Raw genomic sequence first — 24,937 nt, 5'->3', positions numbered from 1 at the left:
AGTTGAGTGGCATCCAATCAGATTCTTGACACGTGGCGAGGTAGTCAGTGTGTTAAATCCCCCCAGGGGGTTTTCGGGGGTCCCATGTTGGCTGCTATCTCTCTCTCCAAAGCGGCGCTGATGCTTCAACATCAGTAAACGTTTGTTTTATCAGCTGTTCTTCTGTAACGTCTCTGTTCTAGTGCGGTTCTGTGCTCTTCCTCAAATTAAGAGATCTTCCTCGTCTCCTCTTCTGTCTTCAGTGTGAGAAACGAGGAACAGTCACTCTTCGCTCCAAACTCTCGGGAAACTGGGCCAGTTTTCAGGTTTTCAGATCTGCTGCAGCTCGTTGGAAAGTTTTTCAGAGGAATCCGGGCAGAGTTGCGGTTTCTAGACTATGAAGGACCAACTGGGTGATCCAATCTGCTACAGCGCCACCCTGAGGCAGAGCAGTGGTGCAGCTCTAGTTAGTTAAGACCACCAGAGACAGAAGCTGATTGTGGGGGAACAATGACAGCATAGAATTACAATTTTCCTTAAGGAACCTCTCAGAATTATCATTATCATCAGAGATTCATGGGTTCCAAGAGTTTTATTAAGGGTCCTGGACCCACCAGGGCCACCTGTATGTTGTACCTTAGACGTAGCCATGTGACTGTGTCACATGCTGAGATTAAAAGGATCAGGGGATATAACAGCTGATAAAAATGAATATCTTCAAAGCACAGCACCTTTTTTAAGCTTTGAAAGACAATATAAGTCTGGGCTTCAGAACTGGCCCATAGCTCTGCACTCAGCGGCCTTCGGTGCACCTTAACCTGCACGCTTTGGCCAACAGGTAATGAGGGCAGCGGTTCAGCTCACTTTAGTGAAATACACCTGATACTATACTATCTGATATCATTTGGTAAGCACCAGGTACTATTTAGTGAGCACCAGATACTGTTTGGTGAGCACCTAATACTTTTTGGTAAGCACTTTATACTATTTGGTAAGCACAAGTTATTATTTGATGTGCACCCAATACTCTGTGAGCACCTAAGACATTTTGGTAAGCACCTGATATTATTTGGTGCACACTTGAAATTATTTAGAAAGCACCTGATACTATTTAGTCAGCACTGCATACTATTTGGTGAGCACCACATACTATTTAATAAGCATATATTACTTTTTTGTAAGCACCCAATACCATATGCAAGCACCTAATACTAATTGGTAAGCATCAGATACTGTTTGGTGAGCACCTACTACTTTTTGGTAAGCACTTTATATTATTTGGTGAGCACCTAGTACTATTTGGTGCACACCTAATACTCTGAAACTTGAAACTTTTAGTAAGCACCAGATACTATTTGGTAAGCACTCAATACAATTTGTAAACATCGAATCTTATTTGGTGAGTTTAATATTCTATTTGGAAAGCAATTAATACTTTTTGGTGAGCAGCAGATACCATTTGGTAAGCACCTGAAATTATTTAGAAAGCAGCTGATATTATTTGATGAGCACCACATACCATTTGGTGAGCACCTGATACTATTTGATAAGCAACTTATACTTTGTGATAAGCACCCAATACTATATGCATGCATCTAATACTACTTAGTAAGCATCTGATACTATTTGGTAAGCACCGGGTACTATTTGGTAAGCACCTGAAATTATTTAGAAGGACGTCATAATATTTGGTGCACACCTAATATTCTGTGAACACCTGAAACTTTTCGTAAGCACCTGATACTATTTCGTAAGCACTCAGTACCACATGCAAGCACCCGATACTATTTGGTAAGCACTCAATACTATTTGGTGAGCAGCAGATACTATTTGGTGAGCACCTGAAATTATTTAGAAAACAGCTGATACTATTTGATGAGCACCACATACCATTTAGTGAGCACCTGATATTATTTGGTGAGCACCCAATACTATATACAAGCAATTGATACTACTTGGTAAGCACTTGATGCTATTTGGCAAGCACCTAATTCTCTGTGAGCACGTTTGGTAAACACCCAACACAATATGCATTATCTGATACTATTTAGTAAGCACCCAATGGTATTTGGTGTGCACCTGATACTATGTGGTAAGCTCCTGATACTATTTGGTGAGTACCAGATACAATCTTTCACTTTTTAGCTCTTTTGCACAGCACTGTTTGTCGCTTTTGGATGGCGTAGCACTGATGAAGTGTCACAGATTCACGGTCATCCTCTCTAATGTTTTTATACCCCCTAATTCTGAAGGGGTCTTTCAGACCTGAAAAGGGGGAGATGAGTGTGATGAAGTCCTTATGTCATCTGAGCCCCTGGCTGAAAGCTTTGGGAAGACTCGCTTATGCACGTATACACCATACACCCTGGACTCTGTTCAAGAAGCTTTCGCCTCATCTGTCTTTTCGTCACACCTTCTTTAGACGTAAAAGCCTTTCAGGACCTCAGAGGCAGCGGGAATGCTGTAGGTGGGCTTGTCTGTCAGTGGTCTTACCTGTGCACTTTTTAGGGCTGCCAGGCCTTTTGCCATGCATGCCGAGCTTGCAGTTGAAGTTCTCCTCCCAGAACTCTGCGAACCACACGTTCCTCCTGTTGTTGGACAGCGAGCGGCTGCGGAAGTAGCGGTCGAAGGCTGTGGAGACAGGACAGCGAGAAGTTACTCCACTGTACAGGATAACAGCTGAATAAACCGAGCGGCTAAATGAACCGAGTGGAATCCGTGTGGGTCAGGGCCAAAAAGCTTCATTAATCCGACGGTGACAGTCGCTGCGAGCGATTAGGTACGCTGCTCTCGCTCAGCGCTCTGATATAGTGCTCACCTGTATTGAGTTAATTAGGGTTTAGGCAACATGCCATGCAGTGTGACTCCAACAAAGCTCCTAAAAATGTCTTGGTTTGTTTTTATTTCACTTTTTTTATTCCTAAGAAAAGCCTCCCAGCAGCAGAAGAGCTTCAGCATGTGGTGGTCATATGCAGCAGCCTCCATAAGTACTGGGACAGTCCAAACTCTTTTATTTAATTTTTTTTTTTATATTTTGGTTATGAAAAATGTCGAGAGAGTGAACACATGCCTTGTTTTCTCTTTTATGCAGAAATCTTGAAGGGTAAGATAAAAAATAAAAAAAATAAAAACTTGAAAACAAATTCCTGAAAGTGTTTTATTTATTTCTTCTGCCTGTTTAAAATACCAAAAAAAAAAAAAAATCAAAAACATTCATTTGCAAAAACAGATGTGTCCATTCCAGCCACCTGTAAACCAGCACTGACCGAGCTGACCCATCACTCAAAACCACCAGGGGGCAGAGACCGGCGTGTACATCCCCCTCTTTGAGCAACAGCTGCAGACAGCTGAGGCACTGATGGGACTTGAATCTGTCTTTATAAGCCTATATTTCCAAAATAACGTCCAAAATGCTCACTACACTGTTGTTTTAATTAAGTAACAATAAAAAATACAGGTAACTCACAAATTTCAGTTTTACTGAAAAAAAAATATATATAATTTTTTTTTTTACACAATGCACATATGATGCACATACAACTGTTGCAGAGTTTCAGATGAATTGCAGGATGCTTTTTACTTGCAACTCAAGTGCAATTTGGTTGCATGTAGGTTTCAAGCAACTAAAGTTGCATGAAAGTGAGAGTTCAGCTCCTCACCGCTGGGCTTAAGTCACATTTAGGCAAAGGACTTTGGTGTGAAGCCTTAATAGGTTCTCACTAGGTTCTTACTCTGACCTACAGAATGTCCAGGTAACACAAAACACTGAACAAAGGGGAACCTTCACAGTGCTCAATGCTGCACAACACATTTCAAGGATCGACGTTTTTTACAGAATTCAGCAGAGATGGAGTCACTCGAGTCACGGTCCTTAAGAAATAAGTGAACTTTACTGAACTTAAGAAAAACGCAGATGGCTGATGTCAAAGTCAACAAGGTTTTGTTCAATGAATTCAGTCCAAATGAAACTCAGTCACCTTTAACAGAATAAACTGCAGAAGAAACGCTGTGGCCTTTCCTTCCATTGCTCTTCACACTTTCACAAAGGTGTTCACTTTTTTAAAACCAGCTTTTCTTCGAAGTGAGGGAGAGGGCATTTCCAAAAACCTTGCTTTGTGAGGATTTATTTCACATCTGAGAGCCATGACAACCAGATCTCAGCTCATCCTGGACCAGACGTGAACATAAAGTCTGCACCCACACAGCTCAGGGCACCAGCCCGGTTTTTCAACAGGGCTGTAAAATTCTACATCGAAATCAAAAATGGGTTCAAATTGAAAAAGGGGATTTGATGTGGATGGGAGGAGCCCCCCCCCCACCCCTCGCGTGACCCTGACGGAGAAGCGGCTTAGAAAATGGATGGATGGATTGATGGATGGATGGGAGGAGCCTTGAAACGGTGCAAAGATGGAAAACAAAAAACAGAAGTGTATTAATATTTAATCATTTTGGACCAAATAATGCTAATGTAGAATCTCTGTTACTGACCAATAACAATGAGCCTCATTTACCAACTGCCTTCAGACAGCGGGACAAATAAATGCAAACCGTCCATATCTAAACAGCTGGAAAGTGACTGGGACAAGCAGATCTTTATGACTGAGAAGTTCAGATCCCACATCACAATTAGACCTAATCCCATTCCTTATTTTTTACCCCTACCCCCTTTTTTGGAGGGTCAACTTGCCCTTTTGGAACTGAGCTACAGGGCAGTGGTTGAGATCTTCCTCTGAAATGAGACCCTCTAATAACAGAGCATCACTTCATTATCAGCTACTAGCGCTGCTCTGTAGGCGACCCTGCCCGTCTGCAGGGACAGCAGAGGAGGGGAAAGTTCAGCTCCTCACTGCTGGGCTTTAGTTACATTTAGGGATCATACGCCTTCAAAGAGGGGGGCAGTTATTTATTATCACCCCCCCTAATTCTTCAGTGATATGAAGCTGAAGTCAGAGATTCTCCAGATTCTTGTTCAAATATTCCTGTTCCACCTTAAATGGCCTCGCTACTGAGACGTCAGCACTACCAGTGATTTTTTCTGCCTGTTATGAAGAAAAATGACCAAAATCCACTGAAACCACATTAAACTGAGATTTTTTAACAGAGAAAATTCTCACATTTGTGGGTTTCTTTGGTCTCCTGTGCTCCAACTTACTGGTTTTCTTTGTTTCTCTTATCTCTCTGTTTGGAGGGTCATGTAGCCCCAACACTTCACCCCACCCCTCTATCCCAACAAGAATCGGGACCCCCCACCCCTAGACATGAACATGCAAAGCAGAGGGGTAGGGCTTAGTGGTAGGGGTGAGGGTGAAACTAGCACATATTGTACTTCTTTTTTTGGAGATGAAAAAGTCCAGCATGTTAAATTCTCCTCAATGAGCCCATGTGAACATTAAGCACAAGCTACAGTGCTGGGGACCACGCCCTCTCTTCCTGAAGATCTTTAGTGGTAGCGATGCAGAGCCACTGAATTAATATTCATCTTGTTCATCTTGTCCATCTTGCTCGTCCTCTTTTTTGATTGGTTACCTTGTAAAAGGTGAAACATGATGAGCAGATGCTGATGAGTATTTGTGTCCTGCTGTAGGTTGTGATGGTGTTTTGGGGCGAAACACGATCCACTCTCTGACCGTCTGAGGTCTTTAACCAGAGACGTCAGTGTGTTCAGTTGGGGACACATTGTCTGTGTTTACATGGAAAGATTTTAGCCAATCCGATTGAAAACAGTCGGATTACAGATTCAGTCCGAGGTGTTTATGCTCACTCTGTTCAACAGGCTGATGAAAATCTCCGTTTACATGCCCACTACAAGTAATCCGATACAGAATGACGCGAGCAGTGCTGAGAGTGACCGTTACCATGACAGCGAACATCACGTGAGGTCCAGTTGGCGGTTGATGTCAGGCTCAGTGAAACATCCTTCACTTCCACTTTTAAAGGAAGACGTCGTGCTCTGAGACACATAAGCCGGCCGCCGTCTTTTAAAGCTCAGAGTATGAACCTCGTCTCCTCTGCAGACCAGTTTCTGCTCCGCCGTGTTGACCGGTATAAACCATTCGCTGTGACGCGACGCGCATGCGCAGAACGTTCTTACACCTTCCGATGCAAAATGACGCGCATGCGTAGAGAACCGCTCAGTGTGGACGCTACCATGACAACCGGAATCATGTGAGGTCCAGTCAGAGTGAGATGAGCAGCAGTGAGCAGTGATTGTGTTTTTAACTGCTTTAAAATGACGTCAGACTCAGGAAAACGTCCTTCACACGTCCTTATTAAAGAAGGCCGAGAGGAAGACGTCGTGCTCTGAGACGCATAAGCTGGACGTCCGTCCCGCCGCCGTCTTTTAAAGATCAGAGCATGAACTTCGTCTCCTCTGCAGACCAGTTTCTGCTCCGCCGTGTCGAACGGTATAAACTCTCACTGTGACGCGACGCACATGCAGAACGGGCTTAAACTTTCCGATAGGGAATGTAATCGGATACAGGCGTTTACACGGATATTATTCTTCTATTTAACGGGTTATTTAGAGGTTTACCCACCTCGATCAATTGGATAGAAACTGTATTCCGAATGGCCTCAATCGGCCTAGTCTATTCCGATTGAGGTGTTTACACGGACGTGTTCTATTCTGATCGAGCTATTAGTCGGATTATTAGCGGATTACCAGGCTGCATGTAAACGTGGCTATTTTGTGCTACTTTTAACTCCGATTGTGTTGAGATATTTTTATGTCACATACATTTTATGTTATTCATAACAGGGAATGTGTTAAATCAGAAAGCAGATTGTATACTCAGTGAACCCATTTGATCCCATGACCTTCTGGTTGCAGTTCACCTCACCTACTTGGCTACGGACCACCTCAGCCAGTCTTCTGCGACTGGTGTTGTTGTACTGCGGCCAACTGAAATGCCAAATTGCAATCTGAGGCCACCAGCGAGTGCCTGGCATGCCAGCATTTTGAGTCCTGTGTCCTGGATTTGTGAGAGTGGATGTGTCTGCTGTGAACCAGCCTGCTGTGTTCTGACCCACAGCTGTCAGTAAAATATACTGTGCTTTCTATTCCCATCATTTACAGTAGAAATCAACATTCCTCCAGCACTAACAGTGTGGCCTCTTTCCTAGACCTCTTACCTTCCACTGAAGCTCGTTTGGGCAGGATGGTGATGGCTCCTTCAGCCACCTGCTCCTGCTGGATCACCGGGGAGATTTTGGAGCCCCAGCTGTCCGACCCCACCCACAAGAAGTGCCCTGTCTGGTTGCTTCTTTTTGCAGCATCCAGGACTCGCCTGCAGAGGAGTAAGACACATCTGGGGCTGAAAGATTTATCAATCATAATTTTTAAATCGAAAGAGCAATTTTATTAAATTGTAGGGTACAAAACTGCTGCCTAAAGGAAAATTTAACCTGATAACACAAAGCTTTCAACTGCCCGTAGATGAGTTAAACCAATTAGAGGCAACCGAACCTCCATGTGTCGTGATACCACAACCACAACTAACTGGCAGTCTGGCTCACTACTTTCAGGGGTCAAGCCTCAAACCTGAAAAGGAGGACACTGTGGTCTTCTTGGGAAATTGAAATATGTCTGAACATTAGTTTATAGAAAATAATCACAATGAGATATTTTCCCCAAAAATTCAAAAATCCTTTGGCCCTAAATATTTCAGCATAAAAGTTTCATCACTTATGCAGCTGTATGTAAACCTTTGGGCATCCCTGGCCAAATTACACACTTTGTTTAAGAAGTAAAAACAGCTAACTTTTTTTTTATGCACTGTTACTTTATAGTTGATCAACTTAAAAATATAGAAAAAAAAGAATAGTAATTGTGATGTTTCAAAGTTTGGATGCCCTTTTAGTTGTAAAGTCTCAGAACTTGCTAGTCCTTTAATTGACTTCTTAGAAACACTCAGGCAGGTAAAGCATTGTCATTAGGGACTGTCAGCTGATGACAATTCCAGAGTGTAATGAATTCAAACCTTGTGCCAACAACCATGAGCTCCTCTAAGCAGCTGGCTGAGAACCTGAAAATGAAGCAAACTGATGCCTATTATCTGCATTTTCTACTGTTTGAATGTCATTAAGAATGACTGATGTCATTAAGAAGTGGCAGTTAAGGAAAACTATGGAAGCCAAGACTAGATTTGGAATTCTCAGAGCGAGCTGCTCATATGCTCTCCAAAAAGGCAAAGCAAAACCCCCATATGACAGCAAACGACCTGCAATAAGGAAAACAACGTGTTGAAAAGCCAGAGAAACTTTGGAAACATGTGCTGTGAAAGGAACAACGTGCCAACTCTTAGGGGTGGACGTACTATGCTGTGGGGTTGTGTGGCAGCCAGTCAGAGGGAAACACTACACATGTAGATGGAAGAATGGATTCCACTAAATACACTTACATAAAAGAAGTTTGTTCAAGTACTAGTGTCCTTCTTTTAAACTGTTTTTCTTTTTATATATTTATCAAAGATATACTAGGTAAAATTATGCCGACCACATGCCTAAATATACCTAGCTAATTCTGACAAGTGTATATATATTTATACAGTACTGTGCAAAAGTTTTAGGCATCTAAGCAAATTTGAAAAATGGACCTCAGCAGTGAGTTTATCACAATATAGATCAGAATAAAGTCGTATTCATAATTCAAATAAACAGAAAAACAATAAACAGTAACAAGAATTTCTCGGGTCCATATTTTTCCTGGACACCTTCACAGCCGCCACAGAGACTCGTTAATATCATCAATTACATCATGAGCTCAATTTACTGAGCACTGATTGGTCAAACCAGGAGCTGCTTTATAACTACATATAATACTGGGCTTCCTCGAGGAGGAGAGGCTTGGAGATGGGTAAACAAACACACTAACATCTGGAATATCACTGTTTTATATATAAATGAATATATATATATATATATATATATATATATATATATAATCATTATTTAATAATATTCTAGCAATTTAGTTTATTCAAATATTAACACTTTTCTCAGCAAATAAACACAAACTACACAAATAAATAGATTTAGAAAATTAGTCTTGGGTGCCTCAGACTTTCACCCAGTACTGTATAAAACCAGCAAACTAACAGTTTAGCTATAAGCACACTCTAGTCGATCTTGCTGCTCAGCGAAGCTTTAGTCTTGATGTCGACCGGTTGCTGATCACGTGATTATGACACTGATTTTGGTGATTTTGGGGTCTGTATCTCGGCTTTACTGAAGGCTAGTGATGCGATCCAGGGTTCGTGGGAAAGGCAGCATCACATTATCACACTTTAAAGTCTGATTTTTAAAGTCGCTTGTTGTAAAGAATTCCCTTCTCCCAGGATTTTGTTCATGACATCATCAATGATCAATCAATCGACTTCAATTTTAGTACATAACTGTCAACTTTCAAAGATCCGAACCCTAGCTCAGTTTAGTTGCATTTAGAAAATAAAACTTGGATGTAAACTAGTTGTATCCTCAAAGTTTCACATTTTTTTATTTAAATTGCGATTTTTAATCAATTGAGATTCAATCCTGATTTATTTTGGCCAAGAACACCAGAATATCCATCTTTTTGGCTTGAGGCTCGACCTCTGAATGAACTATGCAAAACTCCCAGCATGTTGTGGTTGTGATGTCACAACACATGAAGGTTTGATTGCTTCTGATTGGCCTGACTCGCCTACAGGCATTTCAATTTCCCCTCTTAAAACAACACTTTTACTAACATACACACTTAAAAACAGGCTGTTCAAGGGTTCTCTGATAAAGAAAATGGTTCTATACAGAACCATAAACACTCAGTGACTTGCCTCCTTAAAAAGTTCTTTGCGTGATGAAATGGTTCTTTAGATTTATGGAGAGTGTGTTCTAGATGGTTCTATATAGCACCTTTTTTGACAAGATTTCTGTATAGCACCAAAATATTCTTTTACTCTTACAAGCTTGATATCATAACAATAGAACCCTTTTTGGTGCTATATAGAACCACATGCAGCACATCTACCCATCTGTCCATCAATCTACCATGTAGAGAACCATGCAAATGGGTTGAGTATTCACGGTTCTTACTAAAGAGCCTTCTTTGTTTAAGAACTTAAGATCTTTTTTAATTGTGTAGGCTATTTTTAAACAAATGCAGATTTTGCAATTTCGATATAAAAATGATTAATCTTTCAGCCTCTTACACTTGGAGAACACTTAGTTATACTTTTATAAACTAAAAAAGTTTATCAAAATTTGGTCCCAAGAAGTATTAAAACAGTACACTTACAAGTACACCACTAAAACACTGATATTAGTATACTTACTACACAAAGTATGCTTGAGAAATATGTTTAAGCTGAAGTTTACTTAATAAAATTAACCTTAAATAGTTTTTGTAAGGGAATCAAGAAATTCTGGAAAAGGCTGGACCACAAACAAACCTGCAAATCCATTCACGGCCTTGCTGTGGTCATAGTCCAAATATAATACTATTTTACATTGCAATCCATATATGAAGTGTAGCAAGTGTAAGAAAGTGATTTACAGTCATAGATAAATATCAGGAGGAGTCTTATTAGTATAGTAGTGATATTCCTGTCTGGATGGGATCAAAGCGAGTCCTGCAGGGCACATCTCACATCGAGAAAGGGGACTGATGAGATCTGGGGACAACCATGAGAAACGCTGTGCTAAACGTGGGGGAACCAGGTCATTTAAAAGTGATGGAGACACAGTTATCAGTAAGTAGTGGACTGTATATCAAACTGAGATCTGAGCTGTTGGTACTTCCAATGATGCTTCACCACTTCTGAGTACATATGCATCACATCATGCACCGCTCCTGTTAGCACATTCCAGGGTCCTCATCATTTCTAACCCTTCCAGCTCAAATCCTTCAGCATATTCACAACCTCAGACAGTCAGATCAGTCAAAGAATCGACTCTTTTTAAGTCAATACCACGTCACTAGCAGCAGTCAGTGCATTTGTGTGGTCAAGCAAGCCAAACATTCAACTGTGGACCTTAGTACATTTTTCCAGTACTTCCAGAAAAGTATGTATTGTACATACACTCACCAGCCACTTTATTAGGTACCTTGCTAGTAAAAGGCTGAACCCCCTTTTTCCTTCAGAACTGTCTTAATTCTTCATGTCAGACTTTCAACAAGGTGTTGGAAACGTTCCTCAGAGATTCTGGTTGGTTATTTGAGTTCCTGCTGCCTTTCTATCATCTGGAACCAGTCTGCCCGTTCTCCTCTGACCTCTCACATCAACAAGGCATTTTCGTCCACACAACTGACCGCTCACTGGATGTTTCCTCTTTTTCTGACCGTTCTCTGTGAACCCTAGAGATGGTTGAGTGTGAAAATCCCAGCAGATCAGCAGTTTCTGAAATACTCAGACCAGCCCGTCTGGCACCAACAACCACGCCACGTTCAAAGCCCCTTAAATCCCCTTTCTTCCCCGTTCTGATGCTCGGTCTGCACTTCAGCAAGTCGTCTTGACCACCTCTACACGCCTAAATGCAGTGAGCTGCGGCCGTGTGATTGGCTGATCAGCTATTTGTGTCGACAAGCAGTGGACCAGGTGTACCTAATAAAGTGGCCGGTGAGTGTATTATGCACAGTCTAATTTTCAGAGGTGTAAGTAATGAATTACATTCACTCTCGTTACTGTACTCGAGTACAGTTTTCCCTGTAACGGTACTTTCTGGACTAGAATTAAATCATAGTACTTTTACTCTCACTTGAGTTCATCTTTACTGAAATACTTTTACTTCGCTACTTTAATTTTCCTAAAGCTACAGAGTAAAATAATAAATTATGAGCATATCAGCTCAGAATCTAATATTAACAAAGTGTGGTTAAATTAAAAAGATCCACCAATCAAAAAACCAGCAGCTCCAGCAGGAAGAACACTACAGAAATGTCAAGTCTAGTGGAGAAGTACAGAGGAGAACTGGACCAGAACACACCAGGAACAGACTAAACGCCGTTATTATCAGCAGCCAAACACGAAACCTGCTGAGATCCGTTCTCACAACTGGACCCCAGCCTGAGGCAGCGTTAGCCGAGCTGAGCTAAACAGGCTCACGGCTTCCTTCCTTCTTTTGTAGTGATTCTGTTTATTCACTGTAAACCTGTTGCGTATATTTTATTACGGTGTCTGTCAGACACTTTAGTGAACAGGTGTCGCCCACAGCCGACAGTTTTCCCTGTTTATATAGCCTAGTTTAGCAGCTGGTTTGGAGATAAACGGTCGTGAAACGGCTGTGAGACGAGAGATCTAGTCGAATACAGGATCCGTCACTGACCGGGCTAATCGGGTGGTTGGTTGGTGTAGTGGTTAACACTTCTGCCTTCTACGCTGTAGACTGGGGTTCAATCCCCACCAGGGCAAGCTCCCTACACTATACCAATAAGGGTCCTTGGGCAAGACTCCTAACACCACCTTCGCTCACCTGTGTAAAATGATCAAATTGTAAGTCGCTCTGGATAAGAGCGTCAGCCAAATGCCATAAATGTAAATGTAATCTGCTCAGCTCTGAAATATGTTCAGGTCGTGACAGCACAAATACGAAAAAGTAACTAAATAACTCAGTACTTAAGTAGTTTTTTTAATTAATTACTTATTTACTCTTACTTCAGTAATTTGTATTTGTATTTGAGTAAATTATCACTGCAGTAACAGCACCTGAACTTAAGTCGGGATTTTCAGTTTCTTTACACTCCCACTAATGTTTAAAAAACAGAGCAGTAGAGTAAAAGCCTGGAGGCGAGGCGAGGCGGGGTGTGTGGAGTCAGTCCAGCTTAGAACAGATCATTTCAGTGGATTATGGTCCAGTTATGTTCCCTGACTAAAGGCACTGAGACGGACCCCTGACAGTCTGAAATGAATCTTTGTAGCTCGACTAGCAGCACAATCTGCTCCAAGAACACGATCCTGTGATTATCAGGCACACAGGACGTTCAGAAAATGAAATGTTCTGAGCTTGATAATAATTCGAGCGCAGTAAAGGCCCAGGCGTGCTTGATATACAGCACAGTTTGTATTTTTGCATTTTCCTAATCTGCAGTAGCACTGCTTTGTTAAACCCTCTGGGGTCGCCGATGCACATGTGCATCAAATTAGATGTTTCTATTGATATTTCTGTGATGACCTAGTGCGAAAATCCAGTTCAAACCCTTCCTGAATCTGTAGAGCTGCTCTTCCCATTCCATCTTATCATGAGATCCTACGAGACTCACATCCGGAGTTATGAGCCTATGAAGAGGGGCTGAGATGCTTGTCATCTGCCTCTCACCGTGTGGAGCTGGTCAATGGACACTCAGGATGTCACTAAGGGTTGACCATCATGTTGAAAGCAGTTTGTCCTGTCGTCTCGGACTCAGACATGAGTGGTGCGTAAAAAGTTTTGGAAATACATAATTATGAACATTGTAAGCGAGTGTAATGGGTCCATTAGGTTCAGAAGGGACACATCAATGAGCCGAAATAAATGGAAATGCCCACTACATTAACTACGTGTGCATCAATGCATACAAAAGCTTACAGCACAAAATAATGAGCCGTAACTGTCGGCTGTAATTCCAAAATCGGCCCAGGGATAATAATTAATACAATTTTCCAGATTAACGGCGAATATGAGAAGCTGGTATATCCCACACCCCCAACCACAAACAGCACCATCTTTAAAGATTATATATTCTGCAGAATGAAAGCGCCCCACCTCCTCTATCGCTCTAAAGACTTAGACGTCTTATCTCTCGGGTCCCTTCTGTGTGCAGAGACACTAAAGCACCTCACAAAGCTCCGCACGGCTCTACCTGAGGGAGTGGATTACATAAGCAGCTCAGGAGAGCTCCACAGGCCCCGAGCTGAGAAAGGAAATGAGAACGTTCCTCTCGCTGCGGGCGCAGGAAGGCCTCGCTTCGTCCTCGGCCCTATAGTTTAGCTTTTACTTCACTCCCTGCCTTCACATGGACGAGATACAAGTGGACATTTAGATAAAGAGGGGACTTGAGTAATGGCCACTAGGAGACAGGGCACTCAAGGAGAGAGAGAGGTGCAGCTTTAATGGAGGCAGAATTGTTATCTCTTGTTTTGTTTTGTTTTTTTTCTACTCCACTCGCTCTCTCTCTTCACATCGCTCATCTAATGCACTCCCTGCTACTCTCTCTCTCGCTCTCTCTCTCATTCACTCTCTCCCTCTTTGTCCTTTCAACAACACTCCTTCGGCTCTGCGGTGCACTCTTATTTGATTGAACGCACCTGATGTCGTCTTCATTCGCAAACATGATGATGGCACGGGCGTTGGGAGTCTCCAGCAAACGCACGATTATCTTGTCGAATTCCCCTGGCCTCGGCTCCCGCGGGATCTTCAGGGACTGAGCGATGCACACCCCACCTGAGAGAGAGCGAGAGAGAAAGACTTTTACTGTGAGAAATTGCATATTAACACTTGTTACCGCATTAAGACTAAAATTCCCACACTGCCCACAGACCTCACAAAATACTACACGTACACAGCCAGCGCATCATTAACCATCAACCACCGCACAGCAGCGGCTGCTCAGACTTTACTGCTCGATGAGGACACGTTAATCTCAATGTCGACTAGTTGCTGATCACGCGATTATGGCACCAAAAACATCGCCGTCTGGTGATTTCAGGGTCTGTATCTCGCAAAGCGATCCAGGCACCTCGTGGTCTTCTGATCGGGAGAGTTTGGTTTCGCTCTTACGTTTCTCCGCTGATCTACAGAGCTTCAAAGATCAGATACTGATCATTATCTCCTGGTTCCCTGAGACTACAATAAAAGCCCTGTGTGGTTGGAGAGGGCGTGTATCCCCCTGTAATTCTGTAAAGTTTTATTCTTATTATAGCCAAATCCTGGCACTCTAAATTTCCCTGGCTGTCTGGATCTCCACTATGGGTGAGCATCTCGGCAGGATACACATTTGCGAGATTTTGGAGACCATATCTCCAGTTTACTGAAGGCCAGCAATGCTATCCAGGGCTCGTTGGAAAAGTTCATGCTCTACAGTGGAGTTTTCTTTCTTTTGCACTGATCTACAGAGCTTCAAAGAACAGATAATGACCGTGATCTCTGGTTTCCTGAAGACTACAATGAAAAGTCAGGAGTGGTTGGAGAGTGGGCATAAACCCCTGTAATCCTATGAAATCTGACCATTGGATAATCTTATTTCTGCTGAGTTATGACACTGTAAACTAACTCTCTGGACCTCCAGTGCTAGCGAGCTTCCTGACAAGACCACCTAAGGTGTGCCTAAGTCAGATGCAAGTTGCGAGATTCTGGGGTCTGTATCTCTGGTTCCCTGAAGGCTAGAAATGACATCCAGCTATCCTTGGAAAGGGAGCATTATGATCTACTGATGTTTGGAGTTTGGCTTTATTCTATAATTTCTTTGCTGATCTACAGAGCTTCAAATATTAGATATTGAACGTCATTATCTCTGACCACAATAGAAATGTGTGTGATTGGAGAGGGAGCATGACGCCCTGGAATCCTGTGAAGTCTGAATGCTGATTACTCTTATTTTCACAGAGTTATGGTGCTATAAATATCTCTGGCTCTCCAGACCTCCACTAAGGGTGAACATCTCTACAAGGCAGCCTAGGGTGCACCTAAGTCAGACATAATACCTAGTAATTCTGTAAAGGTTGAACGTCAGTTACTCTTATTTTTACAAGTTGGATACCAGTTGCAGGATTCAGGGACCCATATTTCCAGGTTCCTGAAGACTAGCAACCATCCAGGGCCCACTGAGAAGTTTACATCATGGTTTACTGATCTGTCAAGTTTGGCTTCTTTCCACTGATCTACAGAGCTTTAAAGATCAGACAGTGAATGTTGTGATCTCTGGTTTCCTGAAGACTACAATAAAAAAGTGGTGTGGTTGTAGACGGCCAGAACGCCCTTTAGTCCTGTAAAGCTTGAACGTCAGTGGTCAGTACCGGTCAGTATTATTGTAGTTAAGTTACACCGCGGGGGAGCATCTCGGAAAGATCGCCTAGGGTTTTTATCTCTGGTTCCCTGAAGGCCAGCAATGCAATCACACTCCACTGATCTGTGGAGTTTGGCTTCATCACAGATTTTAAAAGTTTCTTTAAAAGAGAAAAGAAAAGTAGAGAAACGAGGAAAAGAATGAAAGAGAGAGAAAAAAAGAAAGGAAGAGAAAGAAAAAAGAAACAGCGAGAGAGAAAAAGAAATAAAAAGAGTCAAAATGAGCAAGACAGAGAAAGAAGTAAAGAAAGCAAGAGAGAGAGACAGAAAGACAGAGAGAGAGACAGAAAGACAGAGAGAGAGACAGAAAGACAGAGAGAGAGACAGAGAAAGTAAAAAAGATAAAGACAGCAAGAGAGAGAGAGGAAAGAGAGAGAGGAAAGAGAGAGAGGAAAGAGAGAGAGGAATATGAGAGAGAGAGAAAGGAATGAAAGAGAGAGAGAAATGAGAGAGAGAGGAATGAAAGAGAGAGGAATGAGAGAGAGAAGAAAGAGAGAGAGATGAATGAGAGAGAGAAAGAGAGGAAAGAGAGAGAGGAATGAAAGAGAAAGAGAGGAATGAAAGAGAGAGAGAGAGAGAGAGAGAGAGAGAGAGAGGAAAGAGAGAGAGAGGAAAGAGAGAGAGAGAGAAAGAGAGGAATGAAAGAGAGGGGGGAAGAGAGAGAGGGGGGATGAGAGAGAGATAGAGGAAAAAGAGAGAGCGGAAAGAGAGAGAAAGGAATGAGAGAGAAAGGAATGAGAGAGAGAGGAAAGAGAGAGAGAGAGGAGTGAAAGAGAGAGAGAGAGGAATGAGAGAGAGAGAAGAGAGAGAGAGGGGGAACAGAGAGAGATAAAGAGAATGAGAGAGAGAAATAGAGGAATGAAAGAGAAAGAGAGAGGAAAGAGAGAGAGAAGAATGAGAGAGAGAGAGGAATGAGAGAGAGAGGGAGAGAGAGAGAGGGAGAGAGGAATGAGAGAGAGAGGGGAAAGAGAGAGAGGAATGAAAGAGAGAGAGAGGAATAAGAGAGAGAGAGGAATAAGAGAGAGAGAGGAAAGAGAGAGAGGAATGAAAGAGAGAGAGAGAGAGAGAGGAATGAGAGAGAGAGAGAGGAACAGGAGAGAGGAATGAAAGAGAGAGAGAGAGAGGAAAGAGAGAGAGGAATGAGAGAGAGAGAGAGAGAGAGAGAGAGAGAGAGAGAGAGAGAGGAAAGAGAGAGGAATGAAAGAGAGAGAGAGGAAAGAGAGAGAGGAATGAGAGAGAGACAGAGAGAGAGGAATGAGAGAGAGAGGAATGAGAGAGAGAGAGGGATGAGAGAGAGAGGAATGAGAGAGAGAGAGGGATGAGAGAGAGAGAGAGGAATGAGAGAGAGAGAGGAATGAGAGAGAGAGAGGGATGAGAGAGAGAAAGAGGAATGAGAGAGAGAGAGAGGTAGAGTGAGACGGTGAGACGGTGATGAGCCGCTGTAGTAAGAACAGGTGAAAATGGTAAATGTGTAAATGGAGCTTTAATCATTTAAACAGATCTTCAGTCGTTTCGCTGCTCCAGTCTAAATGATTTATCCTGAACTTAACAGAGTAAAATTACACAAACAGGGCCTGACGGGCCGTACTGGGTTGGACAGAGCCGTAGATCATATTTGATGTACGCTATAATATCAGACTGTCCTCCCCCGGGGGCTCTATTATACCATCACTGTCCTGCGCTGGGATGAATGATGGACCTCCTACTGTCTCTAACGGAACCTTTTCCTGGTTAAAGTCCATTTAATAAGCATCTGTGGCTACTTCACTGCTCTGACCCCATGCATGTCATCACATTATTCAGACATTCTGTCTCAACATCAAATAGTAATTAGCCCTAATTAACGTCGTCACTTGAGATTAATCAGCAGTCTGTTACACACATACCACCCAGTCTCATCCCCGCTCGTCACACATTTATATGACCAATAGAACGGCTGTGATTCGGACACAACTTCCAATTTATATCCATTTTCTGAGAAAAGTACAGCAAAGAGCCCCCAGATATTGTATCAGAGCTTTAAAGGTCTGGGGTCCAGGAACTTAACCGTGCTTCAAATCCTCTGTTTCTATCTCTTGTGCATCTGTATGATGATCCAGCTCAGAAATCCTGAATCCGTAGAGCTGCCCTTTCCATTCCATCTCATCACGAGATCATACGAGACATCCGGAGTTATGAGCCTATGAAGAGGGGCTGAGATACACGTCGTCTGCCTCTCACCGTGTGGAGCTGCTGGATTCGTGTGTCCGTCTACATTCTGTGTGAAACTGACCGACAGACAAAATACCATTTCGTGTGTAATGAATTCTCAGACTCTTCAAACCTTCTAACTCTCAACATTCAGCTCCTCTAGGCAGCAGCTAAGGATCTAACTGATGCCTACAAAGCAGCTGAACGCTACCAAAAGATAACAGAGCACTTTTAGATCGCATTGTCCACCTTCTGAAACGTCATTAGGAAGTTAAGGGGAGCTGTGATTGAGCTGCTCATATGCTGCCCCACATGAAAGCAAAGAACTTGCAGGAAGGTGTAGGTGATACAGGAGTGGTGGTGCACAGGATCTTCATGGAAGAATAACTTTTCCCAAGTCAACATCTAAAGCGTGGCAAACAAGCAAGCAAGCAAAGTTTATTTATGTGGCGCCTTTTACCGCAGGTGTTGTCACAGAGCAGCTTTACAGAAAGATCAGCATTACAGAAAGTAAAATCCGGGTCCGAGCCCCCATGAGCGTCACCAGTGGCGATGGTGGCAAGGAAAAACTCCCTAAGGACAGGAGGATGGAACCTTGAGAGAAACCAAGACTCAGAAGGGGAACCCGTCCTCCTCTGGTCCACACCAGAGAGCAAACATTGTTAGTATAAAGTATTATGCTACAAAAACGGGAAAAACAGGTGGGGCAGCAGTTAATCTGATTAGATTATGATTAAGCAGCATCATCTAGATCAGCCAAAGCCATGTTGGAAACTAGTGATGAAGTAGGAATAGAACTCAATGACCAAAGGCACGCTTCGGGAAAAAAGTATTTTGTAAGTTATTCCGATATGAAACTGCATTTTCAAAAAAGAAGATTCTTTCTGCTTAGGTTTGTTTACGTCTTTAACTTAAAGCTTCACTATGTAGGATTTGGGGAGTTGGAGACCTCTCTGGTGGAAATATGTAATTACACGTAACATGTGGATAAAGATGCCACTGACGCCACTGACGTTTAAAGGATTATTTGAGGCTTTACAGGGCGACTCGCAGCAGCACAGACTCACCAAAGCTCAATATCGCTACGTCTATTAGTTTTCCTCAAATTTATTACATTATATATTATTAATGCTGTTTTACAAGTTAACAAAATGTGTAATTTGGCTAAAACGTTTGAAAACTATCGATCCGCTGAGCAAAAAATCAAGGAACTGATTGAGTGTCAATTATTTTCACAGGACTGAAATGGCCAAATATGTTAAAGATATACACTCACCGGCCACTTTATTAGGTACCCCTTGCTAGTAAAAGGTTGGACCCCCTTTTTCCTTCAGAACTGTCTTAATACTTCATGCCAGACTTTCAACAAGGTGTTGGAAACGTTCCTCAGAGATTCTGGTTGGTTATTTGAGTTCCTGTTGTCTTTCTATCATCTGGAACCAGTCTGCCCTTTCTCCTCTGACCTCTCACACCAACAAGGCGTTTTCGTCCACACAACTGACCGCTCACTGGATATTTCCTCTTTTTCGGACCGTTCTCTGTAAACCCTAGAGATGGTTGAGCGTGAAAATCCCAGCAGATCAGCAGTTTCTGAAATACTCAGACCAGCCCGTCTGGCACCAACAACCACGCCACGTTCAAAGTCCCTTAAATCCCCTTTCTTCCCCGTTCTGATGCTCGGTCTGCACTTCAGCAAGTCGTCTTGACCACCTCTACACGCCTAAATGCAGTGAGCTGCGGCCGTGTGATTGGCTGATCAGCTATTTGTGTTAACAAGCAACTGTACCTAATAAAGTTGCTGGTGAGTGTATGTCTCAATGTTCTGGTGGGTCAGTGGCCGTCTGGTTTCTCTCAGTCAGCCATCCTCACATTCAAAGGAATCTAGACGCTGGTAGAACGATAGACGTCCCTTATGCGCTCGTCAATGTCTGACTGTTGTTTCGCTGTCAAACAACTCTCGATCTGCGAGGATCTAAACTGAAGCTTCCATGCGCTGAAAACATGAGGGTATCAAAAACAAAGGCTGTTATCAAACCAACGCTTTGGTCAAGCTCAAAGCAGCACATTCCCTGCACATTTGGTTTCGCCTGGATTGTTTTGCTGTATCTTTATTATGGACGGGAGCTAAAATGAGCCCTATTTTCTTTCTGGAAAAGCCGCTTGACTGTACAACAAAAGGCTGAAGATGCTGGCTGTGGGCAAGGCTCATGCTCTGGTTGCATGGCCAGACATCAGCATTGCAGCATGTTGCGGAGGGGAGGCTGCGAGGCTTTGACTTGAAGTGAATGGTGCTGAGAAAACAGCCCCACCTGCTGGTAACTGATGCTGATAGTGGCTACAGATCACTGTATGCACTAAAGAACAGTAATAAAACCCTGTGACTGGACGGTTTGACTGACAATGTTCCTGATTCTTCTACACTACGCTGAAATATTATTTCAACTACATCTCCAAAAGAAAAACACACACTCTTCACTCATTTACTCCCATTTTCATTCAGACCTTCAAAGTGCTGTTTCCAAAAATCTCAAAGGCCAAGAGATTTTCTCTATTTCTCTTGCTAATCAGTCAAGTTTCCTCGCATTTGAATTTATTGTTATCAAAATATTCAACCAAATTCACATCACTGTACAGTGAGGCTGCCGACATGTGCGATGATAAGTGCTGCCAGTTAGTGGCTGTATCACATACCAGCAAAGAAGACTTAAAACTTCCAAGCCTCAATTCCAAAAAGTTGGGACAAACAAATAAAAACAGAAAACAGTGATTTGTAAATCCAACATGACCTGCTGTTAACCCTCTGTGCTCTGAGGTCATCCTCTCTGGATGTGTTCATCTCTTTTTAAACTCTTCTCTAAAGGTTCTTTATAGAACAGGATCCTCATAGGTTTCATATCTAAACGCTCCGTTATCTTCATCACTACTTTCCAAACCCGCTGCAGCAGCTTCAGCAGCTGGAAACTCTCTGACGCCATTTCACGCGAGTCTCCGAGTGGACTGAATGAAGAATGAAGGGCTTCTGGTGTGACGGTCAGTCCTTAGTGATCTCCTGAGTGTCCGTCGGTCAGTTTCACACAGAATGTAGACGGACACACGAATCCAGCAGCTCCACACGGCGAGAGGCAGATGACGTGTATCTCAGCCCCTCTTCATAGGCTCATAACTCCGGATGTGAGTCTCGTATGATCTCGTGATGAGATGGAATGGAAAGAGCAGCTCTACGGATTCAGGAAGGGTTTGATCTCGATATTTAATACCTCTCCTGACTAACTTCATTGTTATTTGGAAACATATGCCACCTTTTGTCATTCACATTCCAAAAAAACCTCAGTCATGTTTGGGTCTAAAAGGAGCATCCAGGAAAGGCGAGCCCTTTATGAGAGAGAATGAGTCGAGGTTCACCAAAAATATAGTGAAGTATAAACCAGCAAGGACAAAAACCACAACTAACAAGTGACCCCTCAGACAGCACCGCATTAAAAATCAGCATGTTTCTGTGATGGGTATCCCCACATGGGCTCCATAACACTTTGACAAACTATCCACCAATTTTTTGATGAGCCAATCGTCAATAAACATGGTCAGTTGCTGCATCCATGGATGCAAGTTAAGACTATATTCTGTACAGTGGAGGTCACATATTAACAACATCCAGAAATGCTGCCAACTTCTCTGGGCTTGAGCTCATCAAAAACAGACTGAAATTCAGTAGAACTGTGTACTGTGATCTGACAAATCAACCTTTCAGATTGTTTATAGAAATAATAGACATTGTCTTCTCCAGGGTCAAAGAAGAAATTACCAGATTGTTGTTAACAGATTGTTACCAGTGTAAAGTTCAAAATCCAGCCTCTGTCATGTTTGGGAGGGGTCAAGGCAGGTTCTAGACTGGCCTGTTAGCAGTCCAGATTTGTCTCTTATTAAAAATGTGTGGCTCATTATGAAGCACAAGATATAATAACGAACTTATTTTGGAAGAACGGCCAAAACATCCGCTTTTAAAACTACATCAGTTTGAAGCGTCAGTCCCCAAACATTTATTAAGTGATTATATACAGGGGGTAAAAATGCTTCTGAGTTACAGGCATCAATTTTAGAACAAGCGTTTATTTACAAAGTTGACAAGGTAAACAAATCTAACATCATCAAATGCCAAATATTTACTGCTTTCAGTTTAATAAAGGTCAAATACGGCTTACTAAACACTGCTTTCTGTTTCTATTCGTGTTTCACACTTTACTTGGTATTGAGGTTTGAATGTAGGAACGTTTTTGGCTTCAAGTTTCTAATTGAGTAAGATTTTGACAAAGTGCCCACATTTTCATTTAAATATGATTTCTCTATATTCTGTCCATCCCTGAATGTCTCAGCGTAAGACACATGTTGAAAAAGAAACCTTCTTCAGTGGTTCTTTAGTGAAGATGATGGTTCTGTATAGAGCCATGAACACTTCCAGATCTATGTGCATGCTTAAAAAGGTTCTTTGCATAGTAAAATGGTTCTTCAGATTGATGGAGAAGCTGTTGCATTCACTCTTTAAAAAAATGGCTCATCAAGGGTTCTCCAGTAAAGAAAATGGTTCTATATAGACCCATGAACCCTCAAAGAACCTGCATGATTGAAGGGTTCTTCACATTGTGAAAGGGTTCTTCAGCTTGATGGAGAATGTGATGTAGATGCGTCTATACAGAATCTTTTTGAAAAGGGTTCCACTATCATTCAAGCCAAAGAACCATTCTTGGTACTAAATAGAACCCTGTTTGCTAAGACTGTATGTTTCTACGTAAAATTAAACATTCAAATGTTTCTTCATAGCACCAAAAAGGGTTCTCCTCATATTACAACATCAAGCTTTTAACAATAGCAGAACCCTTTTTATAACTATATACAACACATTCTCCATCAATCTGAAGAACCATTTACTATGCAGTGAAACCTTTAAGTGAATGGATTCATATAGTAGAAGGCTTGTCTTGACTAAAGAACCCTTGAGGAACCCTTTTTTTTAGACCGTACCCTTCACATATACAAATAAGAACATCTCAAACTTTCAGCTGCTCCCTTTAGGGGTCGGATCATCTGCCTCCATCTTGCCCTATCCATTGCCTCCTCTACTTTCACACCAACCATCTCCATGTCCACCTTCACTACATCCATAAACCTTCTCTGAGGTCTACCTCTTCTCCTTCTACCCGGCAGCTCCATCTCCAACATTCTTTGCCCAACATATCCACTATTCCTCCTCAACACATGTCCAAACCATCTCAACCTGGCCTCTCTGGCTTTATCTCCAAACTGCTCCACCTTCACTGTCCCTCTGATCTGCTCATTTCTAATCTTGTCCATCCTTGTCACTCCCAACGAAAATCTCAGCATCTTCACCTCCTTTTAGACAGAGCCACAGTCTCCAAACCACAGCTTATATACTGGATATGATACACAAAAGCATATTCTCCATCGGTGCAGGTGATACAAACCTGAACCTGTAATATTTCCTTCTAGAGTGACTTCAGTAAACATGTCAGCCCCTCCTCGTCCAACCCAAACCAGCTGCACACACACGGAAGTGAATTAAGTGGCTTGTCTGATGCGGCAGTGTAATTAAATGATCCATCTTCTCTCAGCACTGGGGAGCAGAGCATCCTGTCGGTTAATTTTTAATGAATTGATTATCAGCGCATTATGAATCGTGAACGATCTCTGCTCGTTCGCCCTGATACAGCGCTTCTCAGACTGTAGGTCGTCGTGATGCACTGGTGAGTCACAGCGAGAGGACGAGTGGGTCATGAGGAAGAAGCACTGATATGCATATATATATATATATATATATATATATATATATATACACTGTGTGCAATTATTAGGCAAGTGAGTATTTTGACCATATTATCATTTTTAGGCATGTTTTCTAACTCCAAGCTGGATAAACTTGAATGCTTGATGGATTTAAGCATAGCAAGTCATGTGTATCTGTGTAATGAGGGAGGGTGTGGCCTAAGGAGGTCAACACCATTTATCAAGGTGTGCATAATTATTAGGCAGCTTTTTTCTTCAGGCAAAATGGGCCAAAAAAGAGATTGAACTGACCCTGAAAAGTCAAAAATGACCAAAAGTCTCTCAGAGGGATGCAGCACTCTTGAAACTGCTAAGATATTGGGGCGAGATCACAGAACCATCAAACGTTTTGTTGGAAATAGTCAACAGGGTCGCAAGAAACGTGCTGAGAGAAAAAGACGCAAAATAACTGCCAAGGATTTGAGAAGAATCAAGCTGTGAAGCTCCCAGGAACCCATTATCTTCCAGTTCTGTCATATTCCAGAACTGCAGCCTAGCTGGAGTATCGAGAAGTACGAGATGTTCAGCGCTCAGAGACGTGGCCAAGGTAAGGAGGCTGAAACCCGACCACCACTGAACAAGACACATAAGCTAAAGTGTCTAGACTGGTCCAAGAAGAATCTGAAGAGAGATTTTTCAGAGGATTTATGGACTGATGAAACGAGAGTGACTCTTGACGGACCAGATGGATGGGCCCGTGGCTGGATCAGTAACGGGCACAGAGCTCCACTTCGAGTCAGACGCCAGCAAGGTGGAGGTGGGGTACTGGTATGGGCTGGTATTATTAAAGATGAGCTGGTTGGACCTTTTCGGGTTGAAGATGGGCTCAAAATCAACTCCCAAGCCTGCTGCCAGTTTTTAGAAGACACTTTCTTTAAGTAGTGGTCCAGGAAGAATCTGCATCTTTCAAAAAGACGATGAT

At 42.5% G+C, this 24,937-nt stretch overlaps 1 protein-coding gene across 4 annotated transcripts in view; it reads right to left on the bottom strand.

The window, feature by feature from the left end:
• grm8a (glutamate receptor, metabotropic 8a) overlaps positions 1 to 24,937 on the bottom strand; it is a 400,562-nt gene that overhangs the window by 142,746 nt on the left and 232,879 nt on the right. For all 4 annotated transcript variants that reach the window (XM_037538676.1, XM_037538670.1, XM_037538683.1 and 1 more), the window contains exons 4-6: positions 14,235 to 14,370; positions 7,111 to 7,265; positions 2,473 to 2,610 (exon numbers count right to left, since the gene is read on the bottom strand). In XM_037538676.1, the coding sequence (XP_037394573.1) occupies positions 2,473 to 2,610; positions 7,111 to 7,265; positions 14,235 to 14,370 (429 nt within the window). The remainder of the gene's footprint in view (positions 1 to 2,472; positions 2,611 to 7,110; positions 7,266 to 14,234; positions 14,371 to 24,937) is intronic.

Source organism: Pygocentrus nattereri, chromosome 1 (assembly GCF_015220715.1).
Source record: "Pygocentrus nattereri isolate fPygNat1 chromosome 1, fPygNat1.pri, whole genome shotgun sequence".
NCBI lineage: Eukaryota > Metazoa > Chordata > Actinopteri > Characiformes > Serrasalmidae > Pygocentrus > Pygocentrus nattereri.
The sequence above is the reverse complement of the archived record's forward strand: the minus strand, read 5'-3'. Positions and strand labels throughout refer to the sequence as shown.